The sequence below is a fragment of the Pinus tabuliformis genome, chromosome 1_2, assembly GCF_031772625.1.
Source record: "Pinus tabuliformis cultivar Carrire ecotype Pingquan chromosome 1_2, CPIR1, whole genome shotgun sequence".
NCBI classification, from domain to species: Eukaryota; Viridiplantae; Streptophyta; class Pinopsida; order Pinales; family Pinaceae; genus Pinus; species Pinus tabuliformis.
In genome coordinates, this window is record NC_142298.1 from 327,075,935 (window position 1) to 327,091,550 (window position 15,616).

Sequence of the window (15,616 nt, forward strand, 5' to 3'; positions counted from 1 at the left end):
GATCCAACATCAGATTGGGTAGTGGAGAGTCATCTAGCAGAGTTTGATGCTGATGAGGATCTTGATTTGGATTTACAGGTGGAGGCAACACTCGAACATAATGTTCAGTTGAATGCAGATCTTGATCCACTTGTACCAGCCTCAGGGCCAACCCCAAGTCCTCCAGTTGCAGGCGCTTCTTCTGTGGAGCCACGACAGAAGCGCATATCTTGTCTATCTCAGCTTGCAGTTGCTACACAGCCTGCTAGTGCTACCACTTCTACAGTTGCAGTTGGAGATGATGATGAGGAGGAGCCATGGGGCCTCCTGTCTGACTTTGATGATGATCCAGAGATTGATCCACGTGATCTCGGCTCCTTCGGCAGTAGCCAGTAGTGCTGGTCACAGTTTATTTTTGTTGTAGAGGCCATTTCTAGCCTCCTTGGTTATGTGTTTTTGTTTTGATCTCTATATCATGATCATGTATGTATTGGACAGTGCACTGGGTGCCATTTTGATATAATGGATATATTCATGAGCCTACTTTTACCATATGTTGTCTTCTATCTATATTCTAATGATGTGTGTTTGGAAACATGAATGAAAATCTTTAAAATTATGTTTTTTTATAAAAAAATAAATATTTAATGTATTTTTTACAACGACCGAGTCATTGAAATCGAGCTGGCCAAGTCGATACCAAGTCGGAGTCGGAGACGGAGTCGACCCTCGACCGAGTCGTTGTCGGAGTCGGAGTTTTAAAACATTGATTAATACCCATTAATATTTTTATTTTCCTAAGTTTAGACTTAGGAACCCATTAAAAATGTTAATTATTTTAATATCTCTCTCACTGGGTAGAATTTGCTCAAACCATTTCTGGGTCTTGGAGATCTCATGTGCTTTAGCATCTCCACCAATTTTCATGGCTAGAGCACATCCAATGCGACCCCAAATCAACAAAAGCTATGCTGACATTCTTTGCAATTATCCAATAGAAGAGAAGCTGCGCAATTTAGGACAATGATCACCTTACAACAATCCAAGGAATGAAAAGAAGCCATCTCTAGAAAGAAATGTTACATCAAGCCAAAGCTACCCAAACAGGTATCAAACTATCTTTCTTGGTCATTGTTTCGACTGTAAGAATTTTGGTCATCAAGCTAAGCATTGCAAAGCTTACAAGAATTATAGTTCAAGAAGAAATAAGATCAATTATCAGAATAATTCGATTGGTTCAAAGTTTTAGATGGCCAATGCCAGGTTTGTCACTGCTTAGAGTTGGTGAAGCATATTGTCTGGGAGTGTCCATTTGGAAAGCAGTTCTGGAGTTATGTTGAAAGATAGTATTCAGCTTTTTTCCGTACAGGTTGCATTGGCATGCGACAGTGTTTGGAGAGGGCAGTTTCCTTGTTCATTATGGTTTTTCGCAGATATGGCATTGCTTGCGAATTTCGGCTGTATTTGATTTTTTGGATAGTCAAGTGTAAGTTTGTCTTTAAGAGTGAACCCAGCTTATTATCCATCTGTTCTCTGTGCCAGGATGAGATACGCCATCTGCTCCTGGCCAAGGGCATTTTGTTTATCAAATATGCTCAATCTCTTGATCTAACAGCTTATTCTGATTTTATTGCAGCTTTAGTTGCTTTATGGAAGTGGCTGTGATGTCCACCGTATTTACCCTTCCACTTTTTGCATTGCTGCTTGTAAATATTTTTCTGTAAATATGAGGCGTATGTTTCAAAAAATTAGTAGTGGTGTTTTGTTTAGTTTACCATCTCCAATGTTTATTTAAATTGTTTTCTGCATTTAGTGCTTCACAGTTTCAGTTGTATGGTTTCAAAAGATGCTTTGACTTGTATATTCAGGAAAAATCTGCTTCTGTTCCAAGGCTTACAAGAGAAACAAGTGGCGTATCCAGTGACTTCAATATCTTGTCTTCTCTTAATTCTCAAGTAAGGATCCACTCTGAATAATTTGTAAGCAGCTTTGAATCCTAAGCATTTCGGATTATACAAATTGACAATCTGAAATTTAAATGTCATAGGATTTCATTTATTTTCCTGACTTGCGGTTTGTCTATGTATAAAGCTTTTTGAGAGTTCAGGTTTAATGAACACATCAGCTGTGTGCGCCCTGCTAGAAGCATTGCGACAGTTGTCCAATGACTCACTTGGTGGAGTCAGTGGTGGGCTAGGCCAGTCTGCAGCTCTGAATTTCGGCATTTTAGGAAGCTCGGTATCTGCACAGACGCAACAGACAACAAATAAGGTGTTTGCCGTAGAAAGGATGATAGCTATACTTGTAAACAATCTGCACAGTATGTTCTGCCTAACCAAATTATTGCTGTCTTGTTCATTTACTCTTCATGTTCACCTTGGATAAATTAGAAATTTATCTGTTCTTTTTGTAAAAGTTTTTTTGTAATGTTCTGTTTTTCTCTCTTTTCTGCAATAAGAAGGATTGCTTGGAACTTTATTCCTCTTAATGAGGGTATGGTCTGTTTCACAATACAAAGCAACCATTTATATATATATATTTTGGGTAACTAGGTTGAGCCTATGCTGGGGCCAGGCCGTCTATTGGATGGAAGAATGATCTACCCACTAGCGGGATGCTATCACTAAGATTTTGTGAAGCTCGGTTGTGCTTGGAGCCTTGGACTCGTCTTTTGATAGTTTAATTCCCTTAAAAGTAGCTTCCATCCTCAACCTCTCCCCATGAGGTTTGAACTTGAGACCTGATGGGTGTTGGAGAATGTAGTAGGGCAGCTATTAATTCAGTTCTCCTTAACCTTAATAATTGCTTGTGAACTTTAGTTATCTTCTTATGTTTCTTTATTAGATCTTTTCATCAAACAATTATCAAGAGCAGAAACAATAGTGACAATAGACACAGGAAGTAGGCTCCAAGCCAAGGCAAAAACCCCTCCAAGGGGAAAGCCCAGAAATAATCTCTTCTATTCTTATAGAATCTGCTTCAAATGAGAAAACCAAGACCCAAAACCCTAAACTAAGTCCTCCTCCAAGCTCCAAGTTAGCCCTTCAAGAATCTTTTCCAAAGAAGTCAAAGTTTGACCAAGTCAACAAAGGTCAAACCACCTCAAATCTGCTTCACTTCAGAATTTTGGCCTTGGAACAGCAGAAACCCTTCTTTTTGGCATGTGTCAACATTTCAATAAGTCATTCAAGCAAGTTAATGTCTTCAAAGTCAATGGGAGTCAATGTTCTTCAAATCAGCCCTTATTCAACTCTCGACCCTGGAACTCGAATCTGCAACTTGACCTACAACTCTTTGGCCCTGCAGCAGCACAAAAACCCTAATTCACTTCACACGTGTGAGCAGAAAATTCCAAATTTGTGCCTCTTTCCTTCGCTAGGAATTCCTCCTTGTCTTCTTGCTTCCTTGCTCTAGATTTGTTCTTATTCCCAACTTCAGATTGAACTTCTTTTGTGTGATCGAATTGGTGGTAAATGAGGTTGAAGCTGCTTGTATATATACCAATCTGTGAAGGTCAAATAGCCTCTTCTAGGACGACTTGTCACTGACAAGGCCGTCTTGTGCTTGGAGGCTCATATGGACTTTCTAGACTCAAAATAATATCTTTTACATGTTACATCTTTTAACTAGGGAGGTATTCATAATTGTACACCCAGTACAAGGATATTCTCAAACTGAAGAGTTCTCATAAGAAGAGTCATATTAGTAAGCCATCTTTAAGCATCAACATCATGACCAACATTGTCAACATAGTAAGGCCTTAACTTGACAAGCTCTTTTTATATCAAAGCATAATGCTGGGAGGCTTTACATGAGATACCAAACTACCTCTTCAAGGTACATACCCCATCCGTATGTTCACTAGGTATGTCCTTTTAGGACTATTCTTATCTTGGATTCTCAATCCTCAAAGAATATTGGTCCTCTTTGACCACTCTTATCTTGGATACCTATCCAATCCTTAAAGAGTGTTAGTCCATATCTTATCTTGGATTTTCTATCCTCAAGGAAATCTCAGATGCTTATCCAATCCTCTATTCTCCCTATCATGGCCTTCACTTAGACGTACGACTGTTAGTCCTGGCCTAGTGCATGACACATGATAGAAGAGAATACAATGTCCATCATCACTCCCTCTCAACTAGGGAGGATATCCTCATTCCCACTTGATTAGGGAATAGATTCTTGCTCCTTCACAAGTATTTAAGGAGACTTTCTTACTTCCTCTCAAGCATAGAGGAAATTTCTTTCGCTTCCTTTCAATTGGGAAGTCATAACAACAAGCTCTTTTAGCTTATTTTCATAACTGTGTCAGTTACCAGTTCTTCATGGAGATAGTAACTGCATGACTTCTTCTTTCCTTTGTATCTCATTATCTTGAGCTTCTTTCTTCCTGAATGTTGTGGAGCCATCCCTTCCTGAACGAGTTTTCTTCTTATATCTGTCAAAGACATGTTTCTTTTTCCAAGAAGAGAAATACTTCCATTATGCCTTTCATACTACAACTTGACTATTTGCATTCTTTCATCCCTCAAGAGTATTATTTCTATACTTGATGGAGTATATATCACTCATGTCATAATGCTAAATCCAAGAACCTTCCAAAATGATGGTTCTTATAGGATCTTAGAAAAATGACTACCTCTAACATTATGTTAGGAAATGATTGGATGAACTATAATATGCAATATGGTCCAATCTTCTCATTCTTTGACAGTTAGATGACTTTTCAAAGCAACTTGATTATGTAGAATCTAATTCCTCTACTATCATATGCTTCTATCTATGATGCCATGCTTTACAAAAATCAAGACTCTTCTCGAGAATGCAACAATGTATGCTATTCAATAGTAAAGATCCTTGGTATCTTCTCCTTTCTTCTTCTTCTTCTTAAGTTATCCCTTTTCCTCAGCGATGTGAGCTTCACTTCTTTCCTTTCTTTTGTTGTTGTTCTTGTTTGGACAATCCCTCTCAAAGTGTCCATACTCATTGCATCCAAAGCATTGAATCTTGGACTTATCTAGCTTTTCCTTGGACTTTCCAAACTTCCCTTTCTTCTTCTTCTTGGACCTGGCAATAAAGGCTTGAGACCTTCCATTTGATTCGGTGTCATCCTTTGCCTTTATCCTAGATTCTTCCAAGATACATTGAGCCCATAAATCATCAAAATGAGTAGTATCCTTCGAGTAGATACTAGTTGCAAAATTGATCCAATCAGATGGTAAAGCATTTAATACACAAATAGTAATTTCAGATTCGTAAACAGTTTCTGCAAGTCCTTGCAATTGGTCTCTTATTTGTGATACCTTCATAAGATAAGTGGCCATGTCTTCATCCTTTGACTTCCTTATTCTATATAGTTGATTTCTCAAGGAAATCTTTTGACTTTATGTACTTATATAGTACAACTTTACCAACTTATCATACATATCCTTGGATGTTTTTAAATTAGTAACAAAAGGAACAAGATGATCCTAAATGAATTCAACAATGATTCATTGTGCTCTTACTTCTCCCTTCTTGTATTTTGCTAATTCTTGAGTCTTCTCTTTGTTTGGTACAACCACTTCACCAAGGACATATTCCATGACTTCATTTTCTGTGAGTGCCAAGTCAATCCTCTTCTTCCATGCTAGGAAGTTTGCTGATCCAATGAGCTTGTTGCTCTCCTTGCAAAATGTAGCCATATGATTTGTAGATTGAGACAGAGAAGACAATATGATACTTGTCAACCAAGAGTCCTCCTTGATGATGTCTCCAACTATCTTGATACTTTCAGGATCTTCAAGGAGATTTCAAAGATGTCCTAGAATTATGACTTCTAGGATCCCTTCAACAACAGTGTCTTCAAACAACTTTGAGATTCTTTGATGCTTCCTTTTCTTCAAGATTATGCACTAGAGAGCCTTCAACAAGAGCTTTTCCTTCCTTCCTTCAATGAGAGCGTGATCCTTCTTGAGATGATGAGATCTTTGATGAAAGTCCTTCCTTCAATGAGAGCGTGATCCTTCTTGAGATGATGAGATCTTTGATGAAAGTTTGATGTAACCTTCCTTCTGGGTCAATAAAGCTTCATCTTCTTTCCTTGTGTCCTTTTGCAAATGGTTCCCCTTGACAAGCAATCCCTTCTTATGTCAACAAGATGACTTTCCAGTTGCCTTTTCTTTGTTCACCTTAGCTTTGATACCATGTTGGAGAATGTAGTAGGGCAACTATTAATTCAATTCTCTTTAACTTTAATAATTGCTTGTGAACTTTAGTTATCTTCTTATGTTTCTTTATTAGATCTTTTCATCAAATAATTATCAAGCGCAGAAACAATAAAGACAATAGACACAGGAAGTAGGCTCGAAGAAAAGGCAAAACCCCTCCAAGGGGAAAACCCAAAAAGAATCTCCTCTTCTTATAGAATCTGCTTCAAATGAGAAAACCAAGACACAAAACCCTAGGTCAAACCACTTCAAATCTGCTTCACTTCAGAATTTCGGCCTTCTACTTCAGATCTGCAACTTCGGTCCCTTGGAACAGCGGAAAATCTTCTTTTTGGCACATGTCAACACTTCAAGAAGTCCTTATTCAAGCAAGTTAATGTCTCCAAAGTCAATGAGAATCAACGTTCTTCAAATCAGCCCTTATTCAACTCTCGGCCCTGTAACTTGGATCTGCGATTCAACTTGCAACTCTTCGGCCCTGCAGCAGCACAAAAACCCTAATTCACTTCACACCTGTGAGCAAAAAATGCCAAATTTTTGCCTCTTTCCTTCGCTAGGGTTTCCTCCTTGTCTTCTTGCTTCCTCACTCTAGATTTCTTCTTGTTCCTAGCTTCAGCTCGAACTTTCTTGTGTGATCAAATTGGTGGTAAATGAGGTCGAAGCTGCTTGTATATATACCGATCTGTGGAGGTTGAAAAGCCTCTTCTAGGCCGACTTGTCACTGGCAGGGCCGCCTTGTGCTTTGAGGTTCATAAGGACTTTCTAGACTCAAAATAATATCTTTTACATGTTACATCTTGCCCAATAGGGCCTTATAGAATTGACAAGGACTCTCTTGACTCAAGAAAAGTATTTTTTTGACATGACAAACCTTGGGAGCATGAAAGCATGCTTGCCGTAGATGACCAATAAAATGAAGCATGAAACCCATGCTTAAAAATAATATTTTTCTTTCTTCTTTTTCTTGTAACATAAAATATACATATTGACATGAGTACAATGACAATTATGAAGACCAAAACTAGTTAAATTTTCCAACAGTGGGGACTAAACCACACTCAAACCAACTGGTCTACATCTTATGGGTTAAAGCATAACTAGTGTCCAGTTGTTCATTGTCACAATAATTAGTGCTATGCATTTATTAAATTTTTGAAGTCTCTCTTGGATTGCACTTGTCCCTAGCTGTAACATTTGAGGCATGTTCTGGATTTCCATTAACAATGGACATAACATCTTCTAGATATTGGTCACTTTGAGCTGGATTGGTTTATCATTATAGTGTTTTGGTTATCAGGAGTGGAGCTAATTTGGGAACAGGTTATTACTCATCTTCTCGAGGTGAGGTCACTTTGGTAGATTGTTTCTCTCTGTAAATGAGTTTGCGAAATTGCTAACTTCATTATGTTCTGTCAGTTTTATTACATATACTGCATACTAATTTTTCCCTGGATTCTGTAGCTGGCAGAACATGGTAGTTCACAAGTACGGAATATGGCACTGGATGCATTAGATCGGGCAATCTGTGCTGTCCTAGGATGTGATAAATTTAAGAAGGAATCTTCAATGGTGTCATCTGTGGCCTCAAAAGGTGAACACGAAACAGAAAGTGACAATAATATTTTAGATGCTGAATTAACTGACACAGTAAGGGACTATATGTCTTCTAGTGGTGAAAATGGGTTGAGTTTACAACCGGGGAGCTTTGAGTATGCTGTTATTTCACCTTTAAGAACATTGTACAGTAAGAGTCAAAATGCCGAAGTTCGTGCTTGTGCACTGAAGATATTATTGCATGTTCTAGAGGTAAGTTTTTTTGGAAATGTTTATGTATCTTATAATTTAGAAGGTTCAAGTTTCATGAATTATCATTATGTGGTTTGTACTTAATTGCTTTGTTATTTCAGAGGCATGGTGAGAAACTGTATCATAGTTGGCCCAGCATTCTAGAAATGTTAAGGTAGATGTACACCAGTCTAAATCTTTTATGTACTTCTGTTAAAGAGACCTCTTTTTCTTTCGATATGTGAAGTAAATACTTTTATGTTTCTGTCTGAATTGGTCATAATATTTGGTAAATACTCATTACAGATCAGTTGTAAATGCATCAGAGACGGACCTTATACCGTTGGGATTTCAGGTGTGACCATCTTTAACTACCTTCCTTCTCCTTCAGCTTTTCTTGTTTCTCTACTTCCATGTGGTGCAATGTGTAAACAGTGTACGTTTGATTGCACTTCGGAATTCACTTTCAATGGCAATTATCTTTCTCAATGCACAATCCAGGAAAAATATTGTGTGCATGAAGGTTAGCCTAAAGGTGCAGACATTTCATAAAAGTGCAGGATTTTGATGACAATTACAATGATATTCAAGAAAAAATTACTTTTCTCATCCTTGCTTATCTTCGTGGTCGTGTTGATGGCCTCACATGTTCAGTTACTGGAATATAATATATACCATTGATGAAAAAATCAGCATTGGCAAAAAATTGTTGAAAGTCCAGACATTGGGACATTAGAAACAAAAGTGAAGAAATCAACAAACCATGATAAGCATTAAAAAATACAAAATAATTTCTATTTTTTTTCAGTATTTTAAAAATCTAAACCAACGGCAACATCAAATAAGCACACTGGAACATAAATATGGAAAAAATACTGATATATATGATGTAATGGATGCCAAATAAAACATCAAAGTTGGTACTGGTTCTTGATAGTTGTCCAATCAAGGACTGAAAACTAGAAAACCTGTTACCGCTCATATACTGTGAGGATTATTTTGGATTGAAGATCCTGTCATGCAACTTGCAGTAGGAGTATCCATGCTCTATGTTGTTGATTTGATGGATACTTTTTATGGATTATCACCTTGTTCACATCATCATCTCTTATTTGTAGGCTTGCATCTAGCATATTTGGTGTTTGAGGGTCTTTCATAGCATTGCTCACACATTTGATTGACCCTTCACACATCCAAGGAGAGGGATAGCCATCAACTAAGGGTTTCCCTAAGTATTATTCATCCTTGATGTGGTGAATTAGTTTTGTTGTTTGATGGTATTGTTTCTTAAGGTGTCGCTTGGACTATTGCTTCATTGATTTGTGATGCTTGGGGTAATGCATTCATCCTTTTTGCACATGCTTTGAGGATGGATGACTATACTTTGGATGATGAAGATTTGATTTGCTAGATCACGCTCCTCTTGTGCCCATGGTTTTAGCAATTATTTGATAGGTTTTGCACAGGAGAGCATTCCCTTGATGCACATTCTACTATGTCATCTCACTTGTGGCTCATGGTTTGAAGAGATTGATGGTGTTTGGATGTGGATCCAAGCATTTGCACATGCTCCTAAGTTGCCCCTCTCTTGGAGATTGTTATAACAACCAAAGTGGACCTTCTTGCACACATCTGTATGGTAATTCTTGAGGGACGAATTGGTTATTGTATGGGAGAAAGTGCTCTAACTACTATTTGTATTTTTGGTGTGTGGTTGGTTTCTTAAGGTATTTTTGGCACATTTATTGAGGAAGATAACAAATATTTTTGGCACATTCCTTAGGGCATTGTTATCAAGGATTATTATATTGATTTAGTGGTCCTAGATACAAGAGACCTAACTATTTTGGCACACTTCTCAATGGCACAACTGCCATGGTTTATTATATATATATATATATATATATTTTATTTACTGGTTGATATGGTGTCATTTCCATCTTCTTGCACATCTTTTTAGGGCACACCTATTGCTGAGATTACTTTATATTGATGGGTCAGTGTGGTCCCAAAATCTCCATTATGCAAAAGGATCAAGGGTGTACTTCTTGTGGAGGTTATTTTATATTTTTCTTGAGCAAGGAGCCTCTTGGAGAGTGTCCCCTTCCAATTGACTTGGAAAATATATTATTTTAATGAAGAGTGGTTGTTATATATATGAATAAATATAGGGATGGGTAATATAATAATAATGTACATATATAATAAAAATAAAGATAAACAATTATATGATATAAAAGGATAAATGTAATATAAAAGACAGCTTTTCGATGAAAATGCACAAGGCCCGCTTTCAAGTTATATTTATAATTTGAGGAACATATATTCATTTTTCTTTTGCATTATATGAAATTTTTGGCTACTCAGAAGGTGCTATTAACCCAACTAATTATTTCCTATTACTTATTCATGAAAAATTAATTGTTCTGCTGGAAGTAATGAATAATAACATGAACAACACCATTCACAAAATAAATTATACAAGAATCCAATCACACAATTGACACAAGTATTTTTGGACAAATGCCCTTGGAAAAAGCCCAATCTAGGGGAACTAGTTTTGAGTTAAAGGTTTATATTATTATCTCAGCAAAAACTATGATTGAGAAATTAGAACTGCTTGCCTAACACTGGCAAAGCTCCAAAAATATTTTATCTTCTTTTTTGCTAATCAAATCAACTTGAAGAAACCCCACAACTTCCTCTTTTGAAATTCATACTGCCTCCAACATCTCGCACTGGCACTTTGGCAATTCACACTAGCTCTTCCTGGAAATTTGCACAGTCTCCTAGCAAATTTGCACTGCTCTTTGGAAACTCGATCTTCGTCTTGGAAAACTCAAACGACCTCCAACAAATTCGTTCTGGCTTCTGGAATACTCGCACTGCCTCCCTGAAATAATCTCTACCTCTTCTCATACGAATTTACTGAGCAACTCGACCTCCTCTTGAAGCTCAACCTTTTGTAGAAAATAATTGATAGCAAAAACCTCCTGAAAATATTTTCCCAATCACTGCTACTGAAACCCTTCTGGTGTTTCTCTGAAAATCACGCACTCTATGTGTCTCCAATGCTGCCCATCGAATCCCTTTGTAATCTCTCATTCACAAATGGATGGCCATGACTAGAGGTTCACTTGATCCAATCGATGGCTAAGATTATCTTAGAAACTTTCCACAAGTTCTACAGGTAAATCGATCTTATCCCAAATAATGTCAATTAATTATCCACTTTCCCTAAGTTTTAACATAGGAAATATTTTAAAATCACTAATTGACTTAATTAAGATATTTTCTCTAAGAAAAACTTAGGAAAATTTACATGGGCTTGGAGATAATTGATTCCTATGTGATCCTAACCTCAATGACACTTCTCAATGGCACAACTGCCATGGGTTATTTTTTTCACTTCTTAAGTTATCCAAATACATCTTGTCAGAAGCTTTCTTCTTTCACTTCTTTAGCGGCACCAAATACAACCTCAGTACTTCTCAAGTCTTCATGAATCGCGTTCCTTCATCTGTAATACTTTCAGTCATTTGGTTCCATTCTTACTTCACAGTACTTACTTTCATAAGATGCCCTCCCTCTCAACTGGTGAGATATACCCTTTCTTCTATCCAAGCTCCCTCTTAATTTAGGGAAATCAACAATTTCATTGTATCAGAGAAACTTCATCCTTTCAAGGCTTTATTTCTTTCTTATGGCATCAAGGTCATCTTTATCATCATCATTCTTATAGCTTCCTTTATCATGCTTATACGCACATCTTCATTATCTTGAAGATTATCTACCTACAAAAACTTTAATAGCAAGTACAACCAAAATACATATACAAAAGCATGAAGTTAACTTTATCAAAATTATGTCAATATATTGGAGGCATCAAAAGAATCAAATATTAAATACCTAAACCTAGTTAGGTTCATAATCAACAAGAGACACATACTAGACTTCAACCTCTTGCTAGGGTTTCGATCTAAGTTGCATTGAAACGGATACGAGAACAAATATGGATACGGGGTTTGAAATGGATACGACAAATTTTCAAATAATCTGGATACGATACGATAAGAAATGACACACACACACACACACATACATATAAATTTAAAAAATATATTACCATTCATATTTTATCTAAAGACTAAAAATACATAATCAATTATCATCTATGATCTATCATGATTCATCATCATCAATTTAGCATAAACATTGTCATCATACATCAGGGACCCTATGAGTTGCTTGTATAAGGTGGGATCAACATCCTTGTCTTTTGATGCATCAATCTTCTTCCAGTTGGTGATCATTGGAGTAGCCATGGGTCTACAGTCCTCCATCCTGAATCTCTTCAAGATTTCTGTAGCATATCTCCCTTGCCCAAGGAAGATCTCTCCCTTTTGCTGCCAAACTTCCAACATTAGGAAATAATGCTTTTGTCCCAAATCCATCATATTGAATTAAGTGGCTAGATTCTTCTTGTAGTCCCTGATGAGCCTGGATGATCCTGTCAAAAAGAGATCATCCACATACAATACTAAGATTAGCGGCTCATTCTCTACAACCAGATAGTAGAGATTTGGATCTGCGTCACTCTTGACAAATCCCATCTTCTGCAAGTAGCCATCGATTCGACCATACCATGCTATAGGTGCCTTTTTCAGTTGATACAAGGCTTTCTTCAACCTGCATACATGAGACTTCTCATGTGTCTCAAAGCCCTCTGGTTGTTCAATGTATACTTCTTCTATTACCCCATTCAGAAAAGCCCTTTTGACATCCATTTGATGGATCTCCCATCCCATCTGAGCTGCAAGAGATATCACAGTCCTAATAGATGTATACCTGGCTACCGGGGCGAAGGTCTCCTTGTAGTCAATTCCTTCCTTTTGAGCATACCCCTTAGCCACAAACCTGGCCTTGTATTTCTCAACACTTCCGTCTGCTAATCTTGTAGATCCATCTTGAACCTACCACTGATATGTCTTGAGGCCTTGGCACTACGTCCCAGAGATTGTTCACCATTATGGAGTTGTACTCCTCTACCATCATGTCTAGCCAAACCTGATGTTGAGCTGCCTCCTTGAAACTGGCAGGCTCCCCATCCTGAGCTACTAATGCCTGATATCTATCTGGCTGTTTTCGCTCCCTCTTATTGTTTCTTGGCGCACCGATGAAGTCCTCTGCATCTCGCAGAATCTGATGAAGTTCCCTGCTATTTCTTCCTCTGCCAATAGGTGCTTTTGTTAGCTCCTCCTCCTCATCCTTAGAATCTTCTTGACCCGAGGAAGAATTTTTTACTTCTGTTGGTTAAAGAGGCTTAACTAGCGGCTCCTCTTTTGAATGCTCCTCGGAAGGCATCTCACGAGATTTTCTGAAAGCCCTGTCCTCCATGAACTTTACATCTCGTCAAACTACTACCTTTCTGCTCCCTGGAAGGTAGATTCTGTATGCCTTAGTGTTCTCACTGTATCCCACCAGATATCCCCTTTCCGCAGTTTGATCCAGCTTCCTCCTCTTTTCCTCTAGTATGCGGCAATATGCTAAACTGCCAAATATCCTGAAATGACTGACTTCAGGTGTCTTCGCTGTGAAACTTTCTCTGGAGTAATCTTGCCTAATGCCCGATGAGGAGTCCTGTTCTGAACATAGACTGCTCTGTTGCATGCTTCCGGCCACAGGAATTTCGACATATCTTGATCATACGTCATGGCCCTCGCTGCTTCTACAATAGTCCTGTTCTTTCTTTCTGCTACTCCATTCTGCTTCGGATTGTAGGGAGCTGTCCACTCTCTTCTGATGCCCTCCTTAGCGCAAAAATTAGTGAAGTCCTTATCGACATACTCTCCACCATTATCTGAGCGCAACAATTTTATTTTCTTCCTAGTCAGATTCTCCACCAGAGCCTTGAACTCTTTGAATCGACAGAAAACCTCGTCCTTGGTTTTCAGAAAATAAATCCAAGTTTTCCTTGAGTGGTCATCAATGAAGGTAAGGAAATACTCAGCACCACTGAGAGCTTTGACGGACATAGGTCCACAGATATCTGAGTGTATCAATCCTAGTACACTCTTGGCCCTGTGTTTTCTCCTAGGAAATGCTGCCTTGGCATACTTTCCTACAACGCATCCTCTGCACACATCATCTCGTTCCATACTCAGATCCGGAACTCCTGTTACAGTGCTCCTGAGAATTCTCAGAGCTCCATGGTGCAAATGATCCATTCTTTTGTGGCCTAGTTCATTCAAGTCCTTGTCGCCATGACTGCCTATTAGTGCCATTGGTGATTCTAGTTGTAATCTATACAACCTGTTACTTTTGATCTCGATCTGCACTTTCTTTTTCCAGCTCAGGTGTTTGACGTATACCTTCTCCTTGATGAAGTAGATGTCATAGCCCTTGCCTTGAAGTTGCGACACGGACAGTAAGTTCATCTCCAATATTGGTACATGCAACACATTTGTAGCACAAAACCGTTCTCCCGATTCTATTTGAAAAACTATGGTACCCTTCCTTACTGGAGTACACTTTGCCTTGTTCCCCATGGTGATCTGAAAGTTCATCTTCTCTTCTCGATATTCTGAGAAACATTCCCTGATTCCCATCATATGCCACGAGGCTCCACTGTGTATATACCACACTTCTGATGATGTAGAACTAGTCATACAAGCCACTTCTTCTTCCAGCCTGGAAGCCAACATAGAGAAATCGAAGTCTCTTTCTCTTGTGCAATCTTCTGAAAATCTGTGTGAGTCCCCTGACGTGGATGCCTTTGCATCGTGGTCTCGATCCATAACTGATTTTCCCTTCCTATCTCTGATTACTTGCTCTGAAACCATGTGAAAATTCTATGACTGCAACATTTGATTTACTTTTCCTACTTATTCTTCAATAAGTTATTGATGAAATTCCTTCAATAAAAATTAAAATAAATTCTGCTATAGATATCACATCGTAATACAGAAACAAACACATGTACAAGAATCGACACATTGACACAGATATTTTGGACAATAGTCCCCGAAAAAACCCAATGTGGGAAAACCGGTGTAGCAAGGGAGGATTTTATTATTCAGCAATACTTCAGTACAATATGGTGCCAAACTGGCTTACCCACAGAGAGGAAAAAAATTCTCCAGCACTTCTCCTAGTCGCAGCGTTAGCTTGGCTGACCTCTATGTGGCTCCCAGACACTCTGCGTCAGCCCTAGGCTTCTCTGCGTCACCCACACAGGTCCTGCGTCTGCCTCTCCTGCCTCAGCACTGGTCTCCAGTGGTTGATCCCTTCTCTCTGTTCCGTACTTGATGCCTCCTGACTGCTCACCAGACCACTAGTTCGAATTTCTCAGCTAACCCCGCTCCAGAAATTGAATTGACTGGTCTCCCTTAGTGTGTCCTCCAAGTGAGCCTTAAGCCTCCTCTTATACTTTTCTCATTGACAAATCAATAGCCGAGATTAAGTCCCTATTCAACGACTAAGATCAACTCTAGCTTGATCCATGACTTTTGGACTGTCTAACACAGTTTTATATTAATTCACATTAATATTTTTTTCCCTAAGTCGACTTCATTAAAAATATTAATTATTTTAATATCTCCCAAACTGTTTGGAATCTGCCCAAACCATTTCTAGGTGTT

At 38.3% G+C, this 15,616-nt stretch overlaps 1 protein-coding gene across 1 annotated transcript in view; it reads left to right on the forward strand.

Annotated features, from left to right (window-relative positions):
• LOC149205701 (uncharacterized) overlaps nucleotides 1-15,616 on the forward strand; it is a 374,510-nt gene that overhangs the window by 296,278 nt on the left and 62,616 nt on the right. The window contains exons 22-27 of the mRNA XM_089397482.1: nucleotides 1,848-1,934; nucleotides 2,071-2,299; nucleotides 7,489-7,532; nucleotides 7,653-7,997; nucleotides 8,099-8,151; nucleotides 8,283-8,331. Coding sequence (XP_089253608.1) covers nucleotides 1,848-1,934; nucleotides 2,071-2,299; nucleotides 7,489-7,532; nucleotides 7,653-7,997; nucleotides 8,099-8,151; nucleotides 8,283-8,331 — 807 coding nt within the window. The remainder of the gene's footprint in view (nucleotides 1-1,847; nucleotides 1,935-2,070; nucleotides 2,300-7,488; nucleotides 7,533-7,652; nucleotides 7,998-8,098; nucleotides 8,152-8,282; nucleotides 8,332-15,616) is intronic.